The sequence below is a fragment of the Agelaius phoeniceus genome, chromosome 5 (genome assembly GCF_051311805.1).
Source record: "Agelaius phoeniceus isolate bAgePho1 chromosome 5, bAgePho1.hap1, whole genome shotgun sequence".
NCBI lineage: Eukaryota > Metazoa > Chordata > Aves > Passeriformes > Icteridae > Agelaius > Agelaius phoeniceus.
The window spans coordinates 72659389-72679308 of NC_135269.1; the positions used below are offsets into that span (position 1 = coordinate 72659389).

Genomic DNA, 19920 nt, shown 5'->3' on the forward strand with positions numbered 1-19920 from the left:
ACATTTTACCTGCTGTGGCAACATATTGGTCTGACAGACATGGCAATGTGTAACTGTGAAAAATGTGTATTTTATGATTGGCTTTTCGCAAATATTAAAATGAATATGTGTTGTGTTATAAAGTAATGCTGCATTAATTCTCTTGAGTAGCGTGTTAAATATAGTTTTAGGTTATAAAACTGTTAAAATAGAAACTATGTAGGATACTTTTTTAAAGAAAGGACTCGCAACGAGATAGCAGCCACAGGACACCTGAATCTTTCATAGAAAAAGAATTTATTGCTCCATTATCAGGAGAAATGAACTTCTTCCTGCCTCGAAGGCGCTGTCAGGATCCAGAGGAAGAAGCTGACACTGCCCAGACAGAATCCTGTGTTTGAATGGAATTTATGCATAATGTATGAGGTGTATGAATATGCAACAGCTTATTGTTTTTAAGGGTTAATCCTCTGTTAACGTGCGTCCTTTTCCGGGCTTATGTTGTCCATAAAAAGGTACCCGAACTATCTGTAACTCTTTGTTTCTATTGTCTCATATTGTCCTAATCCAAACTGTCCAAAATATTATTACTCTAATTTTACAACTATTTTTATAACCATTTTATTACTATTAAACTTTTAAAATTTTAAAAAACAAGTGACTGGCGTTTTTCACAGCAACTAAACAATTTAGCGATAAAGACAAGTAAAAAACCCAGAGTCAAACTGTGAGGGCTCCTTCGCCCCCCCCAACATGGCGGCCCCCTCGCGCCCTTCCCGCCAAAACCCGCTCCTTCGCCCCCCCCAACATGGCGGCCCCCTCGCGCCCTTCCCGCCAAAACCCGCGCGCGAGCCCCCCCCAACATGGCGGCCCCCTCGCGCCCTTCCCGCCAAAACCCGCGCGCGAGCGCCCGCCCCCTTCGCCCCTCCCCCGGCGCGGCCGGTGACGCGGCGCGAGCGCCCGCGCAGGCGCACTGAGCGCGAGGCCGCGGCGGCGTGAGGGGACCGGAGAGCCCCGGAGGGAAAAGGGGAAAAAACTGCCCGGGCTGAGGGGAAACGGGACCGAGCTGCCGAGAGGTGAGGTGGAACATGGGAGGGAGGCACGGCCGAGCTTCGGGAGGGGGAGCGGAGAGGTTTGGGGAGGGCGGTTGGGAGGGGAGATGGAAGGTTCGGGGATGGGAGACCGGAGAGGTTCGGGGAGGGGGATCAGAGAGGTTTGAGGAGGAGGACATTGAGCTCTGCAGAGGTGAAATGTGAGGAGGGGGACCACAGAGGTTTGGGGAGTGGGAGGAGCAGAGGTTTGGGGCGGGGAAAGAAGGGAAGTGTGAGAAGCGGGAGAGTTTAAATTTGGAGAGGGGATCAGAGAAGTTTGAGGAGGATCGTCTAAGAGGTTTGTGGTGGCGAGAGGATAGAAGAAGTTCGGGGAAGGGGTTGAGGTCTGGGGGGAGATGTGAGGGCTGCCTGCCTGGGACAGAGTTATTGCCTTCATGTAAGGTGTTACTGGGCATAAATGAGGAAATAAAATCAGTGGGTTTCAGATCTCAGAAAATACTGTTACCTGCTGAAATAAGTGAGAATTTTCGCTAAAAACACTGCTCTTGCCTGGAGGAGGCAGGAGCTTTCCCTCTTCCTTTTGAAGGACATTGTTCAAAAATGAGGGAGAAGATAGACACTGTTCCTCAGTAACCTGGCTCAGAATCTTCCTGTTGATTCAAAATTCACAGACTTTGTCTTTTCCCTGTGTTCCCACAGACAATGACACCGAATAAGAGCCCAGACACTTCCCTCATCGACCTGGCTGTGAAGATGAGGAAACAGGCTGAGACCAGGAAGGTGGTGCTGGCCTGGGGACTCCTCAATATATCTGTAGCAGGCATGATCTACACTGAAATGTGAGTTAATTGTTCCATCTGATTCAAACCAGCAAAGATTCCACCGTGTGCAGCCTCAGGATGGAATTTCTGCTAAATTCTCCCTTGTTTTGCTTTTCAGGACTGGGAAACTCCTAAGCACCTACTACAACATCACCTGCTTTCCACTCTGGTACATTGGTGAGTCGTTGCAGCATTTAAATCAAATTTCAGGATTGATTTTTACTCATTTTTATTGCTGGGAGGTTGTTTTTAAGGCAGGGTTTTGGTTTTTTTTTTTCTGTGTGAGTTTTAAACCAAAATTTTGTTTTCCTTTCTGTGATCTCCCTTGAAACTGCTGGAGTCCCATCCTTTTTAGGGGCAGATAAAGAGTGTGAACAGCGTTTTCTCTGGGGGAAATGGGCAGGGAGGACTTAATTGATGTGTGAAATCTGTCCTAATGTGTGGATTAAGGCTTTAGAGAGCCTCAGATTTATTTTCCTGCTGTGTTGTGTTCTGGGTGTGGGTGAAATTTTACAACAATTCAAGTTGGTTTCAGAGGAGGAGACTCTAAGCTCTGTCAAACAGCATGGGAAGAAGCAAGAATCATGAGATTTCCTTTTTGGAAAATAACAATCCCATTTTAAAAACCAAAATTTTAAATGTATAAATTAATTTCAACAGCGAGGAAAATTATCTCCAATGGTTCTTGCCTAAGGAAGTGAAGAAATCTTGGATTCTTCCCCAAACTGGCAGCACTAATAATGACCTGTTTTCAATAGACATAGCCTGGTTTTGCCAACAATGCAGTTTTTGCTCAAACCATGACAGAAACTCGTGTGTTTCTTGCAGAATTTGCCCTGGCAGCCCTGTTCAGCCTCAATGCCCTGTTTGATTTCTGGAGGTACTTCACCTACACAGCAGCACCAGCCAGCTTGGTGACGAGCCCCAGCCAGCAGCTCATGGGCTGGCTGCGCAGGGCAGGTGGGGAATCAACCCTCCCTTGTTCTTTTCCGTGGTTTTATTGCTGTGGCTGCACTTCTGGGGTCTTTGTGCTGAATTCTCTCCTGACAAGAAAGAGCTGTAGGCTGAGCTGGGTGTTTGGGGTTGTGCTGTGCAGGGCCAGGAGCTGGGCTCGATGTTGTGGTTTAGTTTGTGGCTGTTTGAGGTGGAACTAATTGTGTTTTAGGTAACTGAGAGGTGAATTGTGTGGCACAGATGGTAGCAGGTGGAACTAATCGTGTTTTAGGTAACTGAGAAGTGAATTGTGTGGTACAGATGGGAGCAGGTGGAACTAATCGTGTTTTAGGTAACTGAGAGGTGAATTGTGTGGCACAGATGGGAGCAGGTGGAACTAATTGTGTTTTAGGTAACTGAGAGGTGAATTGTGTGGCACAGATGGGAGCAGTGGGCAGGTGGAGGAGCTGGTGGGACATTAGGGAACCCCCCTGCAGGGTTTATTGCGAGCTGGGCTCACGGGTCTCAGTTTTACGGGAGTTGTGTAGGAACCTGTAGCTTTGAAGGTCTCTGAAGTTGCACGAATCATGTATTTGACGTGGAGAAGGGCAGTTCGGTGACGCGCGGTGCTTCCCTTGCAGCTGTGCAGATCACCCCGCCCCGGGAGGCGGCGCCCAAGCGGGTGCTGTCCCTGACGCCGTCCCCGCCCATCCAGGGCCAGTGCGTGCTCAGCTACAGCCCCTCGCGCTCGCCCAGCGCCAGCCCCAAGTTCTCTGCGGGCTGCCTGAGTGGCTACGGCGCCCAGCTCCAGGCTCTGCCGGGCTCCAGCCCCTCGCACAGCCCCGCGGGCACCTGCTCACCCGGCAGCAGCTACACCAAGGTAGGGCCGGCACGCTCCCGGGGCACGGCTCCGCCCTTGGGAGTGAAAAAGAAATGAATTCCTTCTTGTGTTCTCCCAAGGTTTCCAGCTTCAGCCACTCCCCCAATGGGTCTCCCTATTCCATGAGCGTGGGGCCTGTGGACAGCGCTGGGATCAGGTCTCACTACCGGTTCTCTCCCATCCTGTACAACAATTCCACCTACAAGGACGACTGCATCACAGATGTCAAATCCCTGGACACCTTCCTGAGGAACGAAGAGGAGAAACAGCACCGAGTTCAGCTGGGTAAACTGGGGGGGTTTGCTGGGAGAAGACTGGCAGGGAAGAGGTGTTGGTTTTATGCAGTGTTGGTTTTTGTGATGGAGAGGTACCAGTGAAAAGGTTCCATTCGGTTCTGGATCATCTGTGAGCTGGGCTGTGAGGTAGAGCCCCATTGTTTCCCCTAAGGCAGTTTCCCTCCAATTATTCCTTGGAACAGGATCCAAGTGTGGGAATGCTGCTGGATTATCTCTGTAGCACTTGGTGGCTGTAAGGAGCTGAGATAAGATCACCTTGATAAGAGGGGGATTTTGTCCAAGTGCTTTCAGATAAGGGGCTGAATCCAGTGCACTTTTCTCAAGATAAGGATAAAGGGGATGAACTCCAGCCAGGAAGTTTTATCTCCTGGATTGGGACAATCAGGCTAAGGATAAAGGGGATGAACTCCAGCCAGGAAGTTTTATCTCATCTCCTGGGCTGGGACAATCAGGCTGAGGGTAACTGCAGTGTTTCTGCAGAGTGACTGCAGTGCATTCACCCACACCGACCTGTTGTCCCCGTGCTGTTTCTCCAGAATCACTTGGCAATAATTGACCTTAACTTCTCAATGAATTATTCTTTCCAGGGAGCTCAGATTCCAGCTCTCCCTCCAGCAGCCCAACGTTTTGGAACTACAGCCGCTCCATGGCAGACCATGCACAGATCCTGAGGAAGTTCCAGTACCAGCTGGCCTGCAGGTCCCAGGCTCCTTCTGCACACAAGGATGAAGCTGATCTCACCTCCAAACAGGCTGCAGAAGAGGTAAATTCCACACCAAAAAAATGGTCAGGAGGGAGAGATGGGATTTAAAAATGTACCTTTGAGGTGGGTCAGGAATGTGGGGGGAAAAAGTCCTGCAGCATTCAGCCAGCTCCTTCCTTCTGCAGCAGCAGGAATTGTCACAGACCCTAAAAGCTCTGTGAGGTTCTCATGTGGATCTAATAAACCTTTCCTAGGTGTGGGCACGGGTGACAATGAACCGGCAGCTCCTGGATCACATGGATTCCTGGACAGCAAAGTTCAGGAATGTAAGTGCCTCTCTGAGGAGCTCCAAGGGGGAAATTCCTCCCTGTCCTGTGCTGTGTGCCCGGGAGGGGAGGGGTGCAGGGCCTGGCTGAGGGCTGGGTGCTCTGTCACACACAAATGCCACACATTTGTGACCTCCCTGCTGTCCTGAGCCCAACAGGGGAGGGACTGCATCCATCACTTTGTGCTTGCAGGGCTGGGAGTCACAGCCCCCTTCCCTCACTGCCCAGGAAAGCTCCACCTGATACAGATGGGTTTCCCCAACTCCTTTACATTGAATTTTCTGCCTTTTCAGAAGCTGTTAAGGGGCCACTTAAATTGACAATTAAATTAAATTATTTCTCTCTTTGACTGACTTCAGTGTTTCTGTTTGCTTTGTGGTTGTGGTGGGGATGGTGGCAGGGTGTAAGCTGAGGGGTTTATTACACATCCCTTTTGCTTCTTGAATTTTGCCCTTTTCCCTCCCAGTGGATCAATGACACCTTTTGCTTCTTGAATTTTGCCATTTTCCCTCCCAGTGGATCAACGACACCATCCTGGTGCCACTGGTGGAAGAGATGGAATCGGTGAGCACTCAGCTGAGGAGGATGGGCTGTCCAGAGCTGCAGATTGGAGGTAGGGTCAGCAGCCTGGGGATTCCCTTGGAGGGGGTGGTACAGAAATTAGGTCTGGGAAATATTTTTGTTCCATTTCTGCTCTCTTTTGATGCTGTCTCTGTTCCACCTCCTGCATTTCTTTAAGCTGGGAAGGTTTGCCATAGTACTTCTATAAATATCCATGCTTGGACACTTAGGTACAATTATTAAATTCCTCTTTTTTCCTCCCATAAATTTAATTTTACAGCTCAAATTATCATTAATAATAATTGATTATTAATCAGGCAGAAAGCATTTCAAAGGCAGATGTGCTGTCAATTCTCAGTGTCTCCCAAAAGTCTCACTGTCTCCACTGCTATGTGCTTTTCCAAGTTCTTCCTTCAATTCACCCACTTCCTGAAAGAACAGGGGTTTTAAAATTCTGTCGATTTTTTAAAAATACTGATGAGCTGGGGTCCTGTTTTTCATGTCAGGTTAGGATTCTGTAGCAGCTCTTCTCCTGTTGTTTTAGATTAACTGATTTGATGTGCTGGCTTGGAATGAAGTGATTCTTTTTGGGCTGTTCTTAGAGTGTTTCCTCCAACGCTGCTGTTGTAAAGTGCTTAAAGAACCCGGAGGCGCTGCTTTTGTTTTCACTTTGTTTTCACTTTGTTTCTCTCCTGCTGCTCTTTAAAGAACCCAGAGGCGCTGCTTTTGTTTTCACTTCGTTTTCACTTTGTTTTCACTTTGTTTCTCTCCTGCTGCTCTTTAAGTTGCTGTTGCCTCCTTGTAGCTGCTGTGAAGGGGGTTTGTGCTGCTCTGTGGAGTCTGGGGGGTTTGGTGTGTGGGTGTGGCCGTTCCCTGGCAGGCCCTGAGCCGTGTGTGTTACAGAAGCCAGCATCAGCAGCCTGAAGCAGGCAGCCCTGGTGAAGGCTCCGCTCATCCCCACCCTCAACGCGCTGGTGCAGTACCTGGACCTCACCCCAAACCAGGAGTACTTGGTGGAAAGGATCAGAGGTTTGTGCTGTTGCTGTTCTGGTTGCCAGACACTTCCATGCTGCAGGGAACTGAATCAGCTCTGTACCCAGAGAGCTGTCCCTGCATCCCTGCAATGCCCAGGGCCAGTGGGAGGTGTCCCTGCCACGGCAGGGGTGGCACTGGGTGCTCCTCCAGTTTCCCTCCAATCCAGACCATTCCATGATTTCCTCCTGCCTGCTCGGGGTGAAATTATCCACTTCATTCTCCACAAACAAAAATCCTCCTGTCACTTCACCCCCTTGACCAATATCTTCCCTACTGATTGGGATTGTTCCCATTTCCTACACCAGAACCCCCCCTTTGTTTAGATGCACCTCCAGCCCCCAGGAAGGGAACACCTGCTGCCATTGCAGTGCAGGGAACACCTGCTGCCATTGCAGTGCAGGGAACACCTGCTGCCATTGCAGTGCAGGGAACAACTGCTGCCATTGCAGTGAGGTGCAAACTGTCATTGCAGTGAGGTGCAAACTGCTGCCATTGCAGTGCAGGGAACACCTGCTGCCATTGCAGTGCAGGGAACACCTGCTGCCATTGCAGTGCAGGGAAACCTGCTGTTATTGCAGTGAAGGGAAAACTGCTCTTATTGCAGTGAAGGGAAAACTGCTGCCATTGCAGTGAAGGGAAAACTGCTGTCATTGCAGTGAGGTGCAAACTGCTGTCATTGCAGTGAGGTGCAAACTGCTGTTATTGCAGTGAGGTGCAAACTGCTGTCATTGCAGTGAGGTGCAAACTGCTGTCATTGCAGTGAGGTGCAAACTGCTGTTATTGCAGTGAGGTGCAAACTGCTGTCATTGCAGTGAGGTGCAAACTGCTGTAATTCCAATGAAGTGCAAACTGCCATTGCAGTGCAGTGCAAACTGTTATTGCAATGAGGTGCAAACTGCTGTTATTGCAATGAGGTGCAAACTGCTGTTATTGCAATGAGGTGCAAACTGCTGTCATTGCAATGAGGTGCAAACTGCTGCCATTGCAGAGCTGTCCCAGGGAGGCTGCATGAGCTCGTTCCGCTGGAATGGAGGAGGGGATTTCAAGGGCCGCAAATGGGACACGGATCTTCCCACCGACTCCTCGGTGAGTTCCAGGCTCACCTGGATCCCAGGGATGCTTGGGCTTCGGGGCGAGGGTTTGGAGGGAGCAGCCAGGAAGCCTTGGAGGAGCATGGGGAAATCAGAGAACCAGAGCTTTGCTGCTGGATAAGGAAAGGGATTCCATTGCTGAGAGTGGAAAATCAACCTGGAAATAGGATTTGATTTTCTGGTTGGGAACGTGGTTGAATATTTGGAATTGTCCAGCTATGGAGCAGCTGTGAGTGTCCTGATAAACAGCAAAAGTGCAAATGAAGAAGTTTTGACATTAATTTAAGGCTATTAGAAAATAAAATTCGACAATTTCATATTTTTATTAATTGTGGGTAATAAAATGCTGTGAGCTCCAAGGTGCATCTCCCAGATTTTTAAAGATTTGTGGCATTTTTTCCCAGCAAATCCTCTGTTCTCTCTGCCAAGCAGCTCCTGTTGGGTGTAAGGAACACAGAGAGCACCAGATCACAGATAACTTGCTGATGTTACCCACATAAAATATTGGGAACTCTCCAGAAAGGGCTGAAACAACCCTCAGGCTGTCCCTGCTTATCTGGGTGCTCATCCCAGGACTTTATTTCACAGTTTTGGCATTCCTAAGGTTTGTGGCCAGCCCAGACTTTGCAGTGATTCCCACGAGGGAAAGGGAGAAGGTTCCCTGCTGGGTTTGGGGTGGGCAGAGTTGGTTTCTGAGCTCCTCTGCTGCTCTCAGCCAATCTGAAATCGGTGATTTAGGAGTGAAGCTGCTCCTAAGGCCGGGGCTAGGCCAGCATTGTAAGCACAGATCAGCAAAGGCTGGGATTAGCTGCTGGGCTCCGGGGGAGGAAGCTGCTGGGTCTGGGCCTTGCAGTGAGGTTTGGCTGTGTTTGCCCAGATCCTGATGCACGTGTTCTGCACTTACCTGGACTCCAGGCTCCCGCCTCACCCCAAGTACCCCGATGGCAAAACCTTCACCTCCCAGCACTTCATCCAGACTCCAGATAAACCAGGTATGGGCTGTTCTGCAGCTGCTCTTTTCCTCTGGGCTCACAGCAGCTCCTCTGAAACCTGTGGTTTTAATTAATTTTGAATTCAGACACTTCGAACGAAAACGTGTTCTGCATCTACCAGAGCAGCATCAACCCCCCCCACTACGAGCTGATCTACGAGTGCCACGTCTACAGCCTGCCCAAGGTACAGGGCTCTGCTCTCCTCCTGCTCTCAGGGATCTCTTCAGGGCTGCTTTGGGCTCTTTTTAAATCCTAGGCACATTTCTGTCCGTTTACACTGAGGCTGGTCCAGCTTGGTCTTTGCCCGGCACGTGGTGCTTACTCTGCTGCTGAATTCCACCTGTCTCTGTTCTATCTCTTCTATCTCTGTTTAGGAGATAGACTCTTATCAATTCCTGCCAATTTATTGTAAAACCCCAGATCACAATCCCTGGTGGGTGATGTCACCCCTTGAGGCCAGTGCAAATTCTGAGGGGAAGTTCCAAAGTAGGAAAATTCTGTGATTTTGAGGTGTTTTGATTTCTAAATCCTTGTGTCTCTCTGTGGCTCCAGGGCAGGAACAACATGTTCCACACCTTGCTGATGTTCCTGTACATCATAAAGACGAAGGAATCTGGGATGCTGGGGTAGGTATCCCATGGGAACAAGATGGGAATGGTGTCAGACCAACACCACCACGTGGGGTGATAATTCATGGTGCTACAATTGAACAAACAGCAGCTTTTAAATGGCAATGGCTGATTGTGATCCCTTTGGTTTTGCAGGCGTGTGAACCTGGGTTTGTCAGGAGTCAACGTCCTGTGGATCTTTGGGGAATAGGGGGACACAGCTCTGAGGGACCAGCTTGGACTGAAACTGGGGTTTACTACAACCAGGACCATTAAAGCTCAGCTTTGAGCACAGAGGGAGGAAGTGCCTGTGATTCCCTGTGGATTTTGTCAAGGCATTACACAGAATGTTTCACTGGGGGAATCAGCTCTGGGCAGGAGCTCTCCTCCCTGCTCCTCACCCCAACCAGTCCTGTTAAACTGAGCTTCACTGATCTCAGACTAAACTAAACTAAACTGAACCAAACCTTTGAAGGTGCAGCTGGAACAGCCTCCCCAAGGCTGTGCACAGCTGTGAGCACTTGGAGGGATAAAACAACTTGGACAACTTAAGGATCCAAGAAATTCCAAGTCTGGAAGCTCAGACTCAGTTTTGCTTCATTTTATTCTGCATGATAAAAACCCATTATTTTTATCCCTGATTATTGGTGTAATTGTGATTTCTGACCCCTCAAGATCTTCCTGCAGCTGAAAAGGAAAGACTAAACCATGTTTGTCTTGCTGAGTTCAGCAAATAAGAATTTTACTTCTATTTTTAATTTTTATTTTCATTGTTTTGTACAAAACCAGTGTGGCCTCTGCTCTTAGGGGGCCTTGAGAGCTCTGAACTCCCCAGGTACCTTCACTGCCACCAACTCTCACCTGCCTTTGCTTCTGAATTGAATTTTCCTTCAGCTTTTTTCACTAATCACCGCCTAATGGGGGAGCTTTATGCACCTTGGTGGGAATCCAGGCCCTACACGCCCACAGGTTATTGGGAATGTACCTTTTTTGGTAAAAGCACTTGGATTTGCTTCAAAGAAAGGATCAGTCAATATTTGTCATTTCTCTAAGGGGCAGGGGAGACTCTGTTGTAAACTCTGGTAAATGAGTATTTTGGAGGTTATATAGGACCATAATCACATGGAATCATTGTACTGTATTTTTTACTGAGGGGAGGGAAGGAGGAGGTTTTGGAACTTCGCTGGTTTTTGGTGTGAACTGATTGATTTTGGGGACTCTGGCTCTCTTCCCTGGGGGACCTGGGTTTTTCCAAGAACTGGTACCAAAATGGCTCATTTGGTTCTTGTATTAAATGAGTTTGGTTTATCAAACACTTGTTGGGTTTTTCTTGTGTTCAGCATGGCCACATCCATCCATGTACCACAGAGGAATGCTCAAGGACCAGTTTAGCTGGGTTTTACCCCAAAACTCTCCCCTCCAAGGACAGCACAGCCCCATGAGCTCTGTTAGTGTCACATTCTAAAAACCTGAAGGGCACAAATTCCTTCTTTCACCAAAAAGTGGGGATCCTCAGGAAGAGCCCATCCCATAGGGCACCCTTGGCTGCCCTGGGCTCTGCAGCCCCAGGACCCTGTAGGGTTTTGGGGTACCCAGAACCCCACATCCCTTTGTGCTCTCAGGATCCTGCACAGCCTCTTCCCACACAGCCCCCACTTGGATCCTTTTGCACCCCAAAGGGTGACAGAGCCCAGTCCCCCTGTACCCCAAAGGGTGACAGAGCCCAGTCCCCCTGTACCCCAAAGGGTGACAGAGCCCAGTCCCCCTGTACCCCAAAGGGTCACACAGCCCAGTCCCCCTGCACCCCAAAGGGTCACACAGCCCAGTCCCCCTGTACCCCAAAGGGTCACACAGCCCAGTCCCCCTGCACCCCAAGGGATCACAGAGCCCAGTCCCCTGTACCCCAAAGGGTCACACAGCCCAGTCCCCCTGCACCCCAAGGGATCACAGAGCCCAGTCCCCTGTACCCCAAAGGGTGACACAGCCCAGTCCCCCTGTACCCCATAGGGTGACACAGCCCAGTCCCCCTGCACCCCAAAGGGTCACAGAGCCCAGTCCCCCTGCACCCCAAAGGGTCACACAGCCCAGTCCCCCTGTACCCCAAAGGGTGACAGAGCCCAGTCCCCCTGCACCCCAAAGGGTGACAGAGCCCAGTCCCCCTGCACCCCAAAGGGTGACAGAGCCCAGTCCCCCTGTACCCCATAGGGTGACACAGCCCAGTCCCCCTGCACCCCAAAGGGTCACAGAGCCCAGTCCCCCTGTACCCCAAAGGGTGACACAGCCCAGTCCCTCTGCACCCCAAAGGGTGACAGAGCCCAGTCCCCCTGTACCCCAATACTCTGCTTCATGTCCCTCAGTCCCTGTGCACCCCAATCCATGACACCCCTCAGCCCCTGTGCACCCCACTGTGTCACACACCCCAAAAGATCACATCCCTGAGTCCGTGTGCACCCCACTGCATCATGCACCCCAACAGATCACAGCCCTCAGTCCCTGTGCATCCCAATAGATCACACACCCCAGTCTTTGTGCACCCCAATACTAGGTGGACTCTGCTCTCTGTAAACCCCAGTACATCACAAGCCCCACTCTCTGTGCACCCCAATATATCCCACACCCCAGTCAGTCCCTGTGCCCCCTAATTCCCATCCACCCTGCTCCCTGTGCACCCCAGCCCATCACACACCCCAGCAGATCACACCCCCTCAGTCCCTGTGCACCCCAATACAGTGTGCACCCCAACAGATCACACACCCCAGTCTTTGTGCACCCCAATACACTGTGCACCCCAATAGATCACACCTCTCAGTCCTTGTGCACCCCGATAGATCACACACCCCAGTCCCTGTGCACCCCAATACAGCGTGCACCCCAATAGATCACACATACCAGTCTTTGTGCACCCCAATAGATCACACACCCCAGTCCCTGTGCACCCCAATACCTGGTGCGCTGTGTTCCCTGTACACCCCAATACATCACAAACCCCACTCTCTGTGCACCCCACACCCCAGTCAGTCCCTGTGCCCCTAATTCCCATCCACCCTGCCCCCTGTGCACCCCAGCCCATCACGCACCCCAAAGCGCTCTGCACTCCAGCACAGCTCCCAGCCTCCTGTGTGCCCCAGCCCTGGTGCCCCCTGACACCCTGTGCACCCCAAATTCATTGTGCATCCCATTCCTGCTCACCTTCTGTACCCCAACACTGCTCCCCGTGCACCCCCTCCTTCTGTACCCCAACACTGCACAGCCCCTGCTCCCTGTGCACCCCAACACTGCACAGTCCCTGCTTCCCATGCACCCCAACACTGCACAGTCCCTGCTCCTTCTGTACCCCAACACTGCACAGCCCCTGCTCCCCATGCACCCCAACACTGCACAGCCCCTGCTCCCCGTGCACCCCAACACTGCACAGTCCCTGCTTCCCATGCACCCCAACACTGCACAGTCCCTGCTCCTTCTGTACCCCAACACTGCACAGCCCCTGCTCCATGTGCACCCCAACACTGCACAGCCCCTGCTCCCCGTGCACCCCAACATTGCACAGCCCCTGCTCCATGTGCACCCCAACACTGCACAGCCCCTGCTCCCCGTGCACCCCAATACATGGCAGACCCCCGTTCCTGCAGGCCCTAACTCTGCACCCCGCATTTCCGTGTACCCCAACACTGCACATCCCAGATCTTGTTCGTTCTGACCCCTGGGCACACCCCATACACCGTGCACCCCAATTCCCGGGTACCCCGACATACCACGCACCCCATATCCCTGTGCCCCCTGGTCCCCCTGCACCCCAATATCTGCACCCTCTCACCTGTGTATCCCCATATACCGCGCACCCCTCTCTCTCCGCACCCCAAAACACCGCACGCACACCCCGCTATTCCACGGACTCTGCTCTCTCTGCACCCCGTTACACCGCGCACCCCTCTCTGCACCCCGTTACACCGCGCACCCCTCTCTGCACCCCAAAACACCGCGCACCCCGCTTTCTCTGCACCCCGTTATTCCACGGACCCCGCTCTCTCTGCACCCCGTTACACTGCGCCCCCCTCTCTCTCTGCACCCCAAAATACCGCGCACTCCTCTCTCCCTGCACCCCAAAATACCGCACACCCCTCTCTGCACCCCAAACACCGCGCACCCCGCCCTCTCTGCACCCCGTTATTCCACGCACCCCGCTCTCTCTCTGCACCCCGCTCTCTCTGCACCCCGTTATTCCACGGACCCCGCTCTCTCTGCACCCCGTTATTCCACGCACCGCGGTCCCCGCGCCTCTCGATCCCTGCGCCCCCCAGCCCACCCGCTCACGCCGCTCCCCGTTCCCCGTTCCCGCCCCGTTACCGGGCGCATCCCCCTCGCGCCGGGGGCGGCCCGGCCCCTCCCGCCGGGGCGGGGGCGGCTCCCGGGGGCGCGCATGTCCGGCCCCGCCCGTTAAATTCCGGCGGGCCGGGCCGGGCCGGGACCACCTGCGCTGCACCTGCGGCTCTCGCCATGGCCGCTGACATCGAGCCCGGCCGCCGCCACCGCCGCTGCTGCGCGCAGGACACGCCCGGTGAGCTGAGAGCGGGTGGGGACCAGAGGGGCTCCCCCATCCCCGGGCACCGCCGGGGCTCCCCCATCCCATATGGGCCACACCTCTCCCAAGCCACACACCGGGCACCGAGCGGCATTTCCCGCCATGTACCGGGCACTGGTGCGGTCCCCCCTCCTGAGCATCCCTGGGTACCGCTCTGTGTCCCCCCTGCGGGGTTTGGGGACCGGGCACTCGGCCGTGCTGAGCCCGGGCAGGGGGTGGGGATGTGGCCCCAGGGTGACTCCAGCAGCTCCCGCAGATGCTCCCAAGGTCCCGGATTCCCGCGGTGACAGCGACGGTCCCCGCCGGGGCTCCCTCTGCGACCGGCACTGCGCTGCCATCAACAACGTGCAGGGCGACCTGGGGGAGCTGGGCTGCCACCTGCACCGGCCCCGGGTCCCCCCAGGTAGGCTGGCGGCGGGATGGGCTGGGGTGGGGCTCTGGGGGGTCCCACAGCTGCTGCTGTGACACCCCCCGTGTGTCACCCACAGCCACGTCCACCCCGTCCTGCTGCCAGCAGCCCTCGGAGGAGGTGTGCGAGAGCTGCGTGGTGAAAACCACCCTGACGGCTGAGAACGCTGTGGAGGCCAACAAGCTCTCCAACAACTACAAGGTGGGTGGGGGCACCCATGGCTGCTCCTGGACGGCTGTGATGGGGTTTAATTTCCTTCCTCTTCACTCATCCCCAAAAAAACCTCCTCTCTCTGCAGTTTGGCTTCAAGAAATGGAAGAGCCACGTGACGGCGCGGCCCTGGGAGGACCGGTCAGAGATTGTCAAGGAGCTCTACTCAGACCTCAACATCGTCCGAGGCTCTGGAGGTGGGTGGCCCTGGGGACACCCCAGTGTGGATTTGGACAGCTGCAGGTGACAATGGTCCCACCTGGTGCCTTCCCTCCTGCAGGGTCCACGCTGACGTGTGGGAATGTCCTTTACCTGCTGCTCTTTGGCTGGTGGCTCTCGCTCCTCTACGTCCTCGTGGCTGCTGTGATGTTCATCACCATCATGGGGGCTCCTTATGGTGAGTTCCAAATTCGGGACCCCCATGTGAGGGCTGGATTAGCTCAGAACTGCACCGATGGGTGGTGGGGTCTCCTGGGTCCCTTCATGGAATGTCCCTGGAGGTGGAAGGGACACTGATGGTTGTGTCCCCGCAGGGAGGCTCTGCTGGGACCTGGCCGGGTATTTCCTCTGGCCCTTTGGCAAAGTGATCCAGAGAGTGGAGGTAAGGGTGCCTTGGGAGCCCCTGGGGGGGTCTTGGGGTGCCCTGTGCACACCCTGACATCCCCCCCCTTTTCCCAGGTGCCCAAATCCCATCAGGCGTGTGAGGCCGGCGTGGGGGAGAGCTCAGCCCTGCTCGGGGGTCCCACGGCGCTCCGCTGGCGCCCACGGTGCTGGGTGGGCACCGGATACTGGGTGAGCCCCTTGCTGCCCCCAGTGCCATCACCCCTGGAGCCCCCAGCGTGGTGGGCGAGGTGCCCGTGGGCCCCTTCCCTCCCCTGGGTCAGTGGTTTGGGGTCAGTGCCTGAAGGTGCCTCCTGTTCACAGCGCCGTGCCAGCACCGCGGTGTGGCTGTGCCTGGGATACCCAGCGCTGGCCCTGGCCCACGGGCTCGTGTGTGTCACCGCCTGGCTCCTCATCGTCCTCATCCCCGTGGCCAAGCTGAGCGCCCGCGCCGCCTCCCGCGTGCTGCTGCTGCCCCCGGAGTGCGTGCTCATCCGGTGCCTGAGGATGGTGAGTGACTCTGGCCAGGGCCAATGGTCTCACACTCTGCTTTGGGGGGATTTTGGGGCTGGGGGTGACCCTGCTGTCCCTCTGCAGACAGAGGTGCCTCTGGAGGGAGAGGTGATTCTCTGCTGCTACCGCGCTGCCAACCCCTACTACTACAAGTATGCTGTGGATGGCATCAACGTCTTTGCTGTCAGTATCCTTCCGGGAGCTGCAGTGGGACGGGAGGGGAGCGGCCCCAAATCCACCCCCTCTGCTGTGTCCTTGACTGGCTGTCCCAGACCTGCTGCCCCTGGTGCTGGTGACGCTGGTGCTGGGCTATGTGGACAGCCCCAACCACCTGACGGGCTCCGCCGTCAAGTTCACCTTGGCCCTGCTCTCCATCATGCCCCTCTCCTACTACATCGGCATGGCCATCGCCAGGTGAGAGGTGACGCGGGACGCTTGGTGGCCAAGTGGGGACACTCCAGCCCTGCTGTGACACCCTTTTGCTCCTCTGCAGCATCTCAGCCCAGAGCAATTTCGCGGTGGGGGCGGTGGTGAACGCCACGTTCGGCTCCATCACCGAGCTCACCTTCTACATCACCGCCCTCATCAAGGGCTCGCGCGAGGGCAACCGCTGCTACGCCGAGGTGGTGAAGTCAGCGCTGACAGGGACACTGGTGGGCTGTGTCCTCTTTGTGCCGGTGAGACGGGTGGCGCTGGGGGCTGGGAGGGTGCTGTAAGCAAAGCACTGATGGGGATTTTTGGGGGGTTTTTTCCATCCCCAAGGGTCTGTGCATGGTGATTGGGGGCATCCGGCACCAGGAGCAGCGGTTCAACAGCCGCTCTGCGGGCGTCAGCTCGGCCCTGCTCTTCCTCTCCGTGGGAGGTGAGTTGGGGACAGGGCTGTCCCCAGGTCTGGGGGGTCCCACCAGGGTGGGTGCCTGCTCCATGTGCTGTCCCTGCAGGTGTCTTTGCCCCAACGCTCTTCTCCAAGGTCTACGGGAAGCTGGTCTGTGGCGAGTGCCACAACGTCACCCAGAACCCGCTGGGCCACTACCTCTGCCACAACTGTCACTTTGACCTGGTGAGTGGGGACCTGGACCCCCAAGAGGGGGAGTTTGGGGTCAGGGATGCTCTGAGCCCCCCTGGCTCTTGTGCTGGGTGGTGGCAGCAGGGCTGTCCCTTGTCCCCTGTACCCCTGTTGACAGGTGCTCTCTCTGCAGATGGACAACAATGGCACCCTCTACTACAGCCACGTCCAGTGAGTGTCCATGCAGTGGGGACAGAGCTGTCCCCACACTGGGGTGGCACCTCCTGGGTTTGGTCATGTTCCTGCATCCCTCCCAGGGCCCCTCTCCACCCCAGTGATCCAGCCCCCCATTTCCTCATCCCCAGGGGAAGTCCCCTGGGGTGTCCATGCCAGACCCTGGTGGCACTGACAGTGTCACCTGTGTCCCACAGACCCCTGGTGTACACGGTGTCCATCCTGCTCCCTGCTGCCTACCTCATCGGGCTCTTCTTCACCCTCAAAACCCACACACACATCTACGACATCCACATCAGCGACTGTCACAGTGAGTGTCCCCAAGCGTCCTGGCTGCAGGGCCGGCTCTCGTCACTGCTCTGCAGTGTCCCACACGTCTCTGCTCTCTCCCCAGTGCCTGGCCACCACCACAGTGCCGTGGTGCACTGGTCCCGCTGGCGGGCCCTGGTCATCCTCCTGCTCTCCACCCTCTGCATGTCGGCCTGTGCTGACCTGGCCACGGAGCACATCAGCCCCATCCTCACCAACTCCACCATCTCACAGGTGAGCTGCCTCTGGCTGGCCCCGAGGACCAAGATGTGCCCTCCAGGGAAGGGGACCTGCCCTGGATGCAGTTGGAGCCCCAAAAGCAGTGGGGGAAGGTGCTGAGATGCTCTGCACAGTTGGCCAGGATGTGGTCAGGCTGATGTCACCTCTTCCCTGCAGTACTTCATCGGTGTCACCGTGCTGGCAATGGTGCCTGAGCTGCCAGAGATTGTCAATGGCATCCAGTTTGCCCTGCAGAACAATCTGAGCTTGAGGTGAGATGGCTCCAAGAACGAGTTTTGGGGTGGTTCCTGTGCCTTGTCCCAGTCCCATTGCTTTGGTGTCCATGATGAGCTGCCCAGCCACTGGTGGGTTAGAGTCTGTGTCAGCTTGTCCTCAAGGAGATGAGTCACCCAAAAAGTGGTGTCAGAACTGGGATGGGCTCTGTGGTTTGGGATTTTCTCACCCAGACACAGCCCCTAAGCTGTCCTTCCTCCTCAGCATCGAGATTGGGAACTGCATCGCAGTGCAGGTCTGCATGCTCCAGATCCCCATCCTGGTGCTCTTCACCATCTTCTACGTGAGTAACGCCAGGCCAGCCCTGGGGGACTGTCCCACGGTGTCCATGGGACATGGAAAGGACACAGCTGCCCTTGCCAGTGTCTCCTCTCTGCTCAGTGCAAGTGGGGTCAGATGTCTCCTGGTGCTGTCCCCACCCTGGGGACGTGTGGCAGAGGGGGTTTAGGGGGTGACACACACGTCCCCAGACAGAGTCAGTGCGGGGTTGTCCTGGTTGACCATAAACCCCAAATCCTCGTCCTCGCAGCCGACCAACTTCACGCTGGTCTTCAGCGACCTCCATGTCTACGCCAGCATGTTCAGCGTGGTGCTCATGAACTACATCTTCATGGATGGCAAATGTGACTATTTCCAAGGTGAGCACCTCCCACAGGGCTGCTCTGGGGCTTGGAGCACCCCTGTATTCCCTGGGATGTGGCATGGGGGGCTCCTGGCTCCAGCCCTGGGCTCTTCTGCTTTTTGGGGCTCTTGGCGTGTGGTGACCTGAGCGATCCTGGGGTCTTGGTTGACCAGCTTGGAGCTGTTCCCCTGCAGCAGCTCCAAGGGGATCCACTCCCATTTCCCCCTTTAAACTCCTTTCAAGGTTTAAAACTCCCTTTTAATGGACATTTTGTAGAGAACCATGGAAGTCCTCTACAGGGGGCTAATCCAGACCCCTCCAGGTCTAAACCCATGTCCCTCCTTGCTCCAGGGAGTAACTCCCTCCACCCCTGTCTGTCTGCCCAGGCACGGTGCTGGTGATGGTTTACTTCATCCTGCTGGCCGTGTATTTCTTCGCCCCGTCGCCCAGTGGCTGCTGAGCTTTGGATTCTGTGTCTCCAAGCCCCTTGTTGGGATCAGCACCCATCAGGACCTTTTCCAGTGTCTCAGGGACCTGGCCGGGCTGGCTCCGGTCTGGAAGCGCTGTTTCCCGAAGCTCCTGCTGCTGCTCAGCTGCCCTGTGGCCCTCAGGGATGGCAAGGGTGGTGGCAATGGGATGGCTCCCAAAATGAGGAGCCTCGAAGGCAGAGCACGTCACACGGGCATCTGCAGGCCCCGCTGGAGTGGCTGAAGGAAAACTGTCCTTAGAGGAGGGTCTGGAAGGGATTTCTGTGTGTCTCGAGGACAGACCCCTCCCTGGGGCTGTGCTGCACTGGGAGGAGGTGCCTGAGAAGTCCCTCATCCTCCCAGGCCTGCCAGGGGCCTGGGAATCGCACACGGGATGTTTGATGGCACCAGAAATGCACCCAAAGGTATTTTCAGCTGTTTGTCATTAAAGCACTTTTGTACAAATCAGAAACAGGTTTGTTTCTCCTTAAATGGGCCTCAGGCACCAGCCTGGGCCCTGTGTGGCCACCATTCCCTGTCCTCTGTCACCTGACCCCAGGGACAGAGCCAGCAGGGGTGGCTGTGGGCTCCAGCTTCCTCCATGACCCTCCCAAAGCTCCAGCTCATCCCCAGCCTGGTCTTCTCTGATTGTCTTTGGTCCTCCTGGCTTTGAGGGCTGTCCCAGACTCCTGAGAAGGTTCAGGGCTGCTCCTGGTGTTGTCCATAGGGTGTGACAGGCTGGGGACATGTCCCTCCACGCAGGGAAATGCTGGTGGAGGAGGTGAGAGGACAAAGTTGGGGCTTGGATATGTTTATTATCTTTAAAACAAAAACAATCCCAAAGCAAAACACTGACAGACCCACGAACACAGGCAAGGGGGCTCTGGTGCCTCTTCCCTCTCCTGTTCCTTCAGCATGAAAGCCAGGGAGTGCTGTCACAGCAGGGCTGGACTGTGCCAGGATGGACAGCCCTGAGTGAGGCAGGAAGCAGCCTGGGCTGCCCTCCTCTGCAGGGCAGGCAGCAGCGCGTTAGTGATTCATGAAGCTGCTTTATTAAGCCTTTTGTTTTCCTAGGGAGGCATCAGCAGGGCCAGTCCTGCTGTCCCTAGCCTGGGACATTTGGGGCATTGCCAGGTGAGTGGCTGGAGCTTCTGATGGCAGGACATGGAGAAGGGATGGGA

The 19920-nt window shown here is 55.0% G+C and overlaps 2 protein-coding genes across 3 annotated transcripts; both read left to right on the plus strand.

Annotated features, from left to right (window-relative positions):
• Positions 1-922: 922 nt before the first annotated feature.
• TMEM209 (transmembrane protein 209) lies at positions 923-10590 on the plus strand. The gene is made up of 15 exons (XM_054631103.2): positions 923-1055; positions 1731-1870; positions 1971-2029; positions 2681-2812; positions 3427-3665; positions 3746-3950; positions 4549-4724; positions 4919-4990; positions 5507-5603; positions 6455-6580; positions 7575-7672; positions 8555-8669; positions 8756-8853; positions 9222-9295; positions 9434-10590. The coding sequence occupies exons 2-15, from the start codon at positions 1734-1736 to the stop codon at positions 9486-9488; spliced, it is 1683 nt and encodes a 560-aa protein (XP_054487078.1). The 5' UTR covers positions 923-1055; positions 1731-1733; the 3' UTR covers positions 9489-10590.
• A 3099-nt stretch (positions 10591-13689) lies between these two features.
• On the plus strand, positions 13690-19205 carry LOC129119217 (uncharacterized). Of its 2 annotated transcripts, none has more exons than XM_054631104.2 (20): positions 13690-13832; positions 14113-14259; positions 14345-14466; positions 14564-14672; positions 14756-14872; positions 15009-15076; positions 15154-15267; positions 15400-15585; positions 15673-15775; positions 15861-16002; positions 16082-16265; positions 16351-16450; positions 16530-16648; positions 16788-16825; positions 17026-17138; positions 17223-17371; positions 17534-17628; positions 17855-17933; positions 18180-18288; positions 18659-19205. In XM_054631104.2, exons 1-20 carry the CDS (start codon positions 13772-13774, stop codon positions 18730-18732), a joined length of 2229 nt encoding a protein of 742 aa, XP_054487079.2. In that variant the 5' UTR covers positions 13690-13771; the 3' UTR covers positions 18733-19205. The 2 variants fall into 2 exon arrangements, with proteins under 2 accessions (XP_054487079.2, XP_077035428.1); XM_077179313.1 differs by having other exon boundaries at positions 13692-13832; positions 14104-14259.
• Positions 19206-19920: the final 715 nt, after the last annotated feature.

Bases quoted from the DNA above. Each gene is read 5' to 3' on its own strand.
- TMEM209 (XM_054631103.2), top strand. From the start codon at position 1,734: ATGACACCGAATAAGAGCCCAGACACTTCCCTCATCGACCTGGCTGTG. The intron at 4,991-5,506 runs GTAAGTGCCTCT...TTTCCCTCCCAG, and splicing joins GGACAGCAAAGTTCAGGAAT to TGGATCAACGACACCATCCT. The intron at 6,581-7,574 runs GTTTGTGCTGTT...CTGCCATTGCAG, and splicing joins CTTGGTGGAAAGGATCAGAG to AGCTGTCCCAGGGAGGCTGC.
- LOC129119217 (XM_077179313.1), top strand. From the start codon at position 13,772: ATGGCCGCTGACATCGAGCCCGGCCGCCGCCACCGCCGCTGCTGCGCG. The intron at 15,776-15,860 runs GTATCCTTCCGG...TGGCTGTCCCAG, and splicing joins CATCAACGTCTTTGCTGTCA to ACCTGCTGCCCCTGGTGCTG. The intron at 16,003-16,081 runs GTGAGAGGTGAC...GCTCCTCTGCAG, and splicing joins ATCGGCATGGCCATCGCCAG to CATCTCAGCCCAGAGCAATT.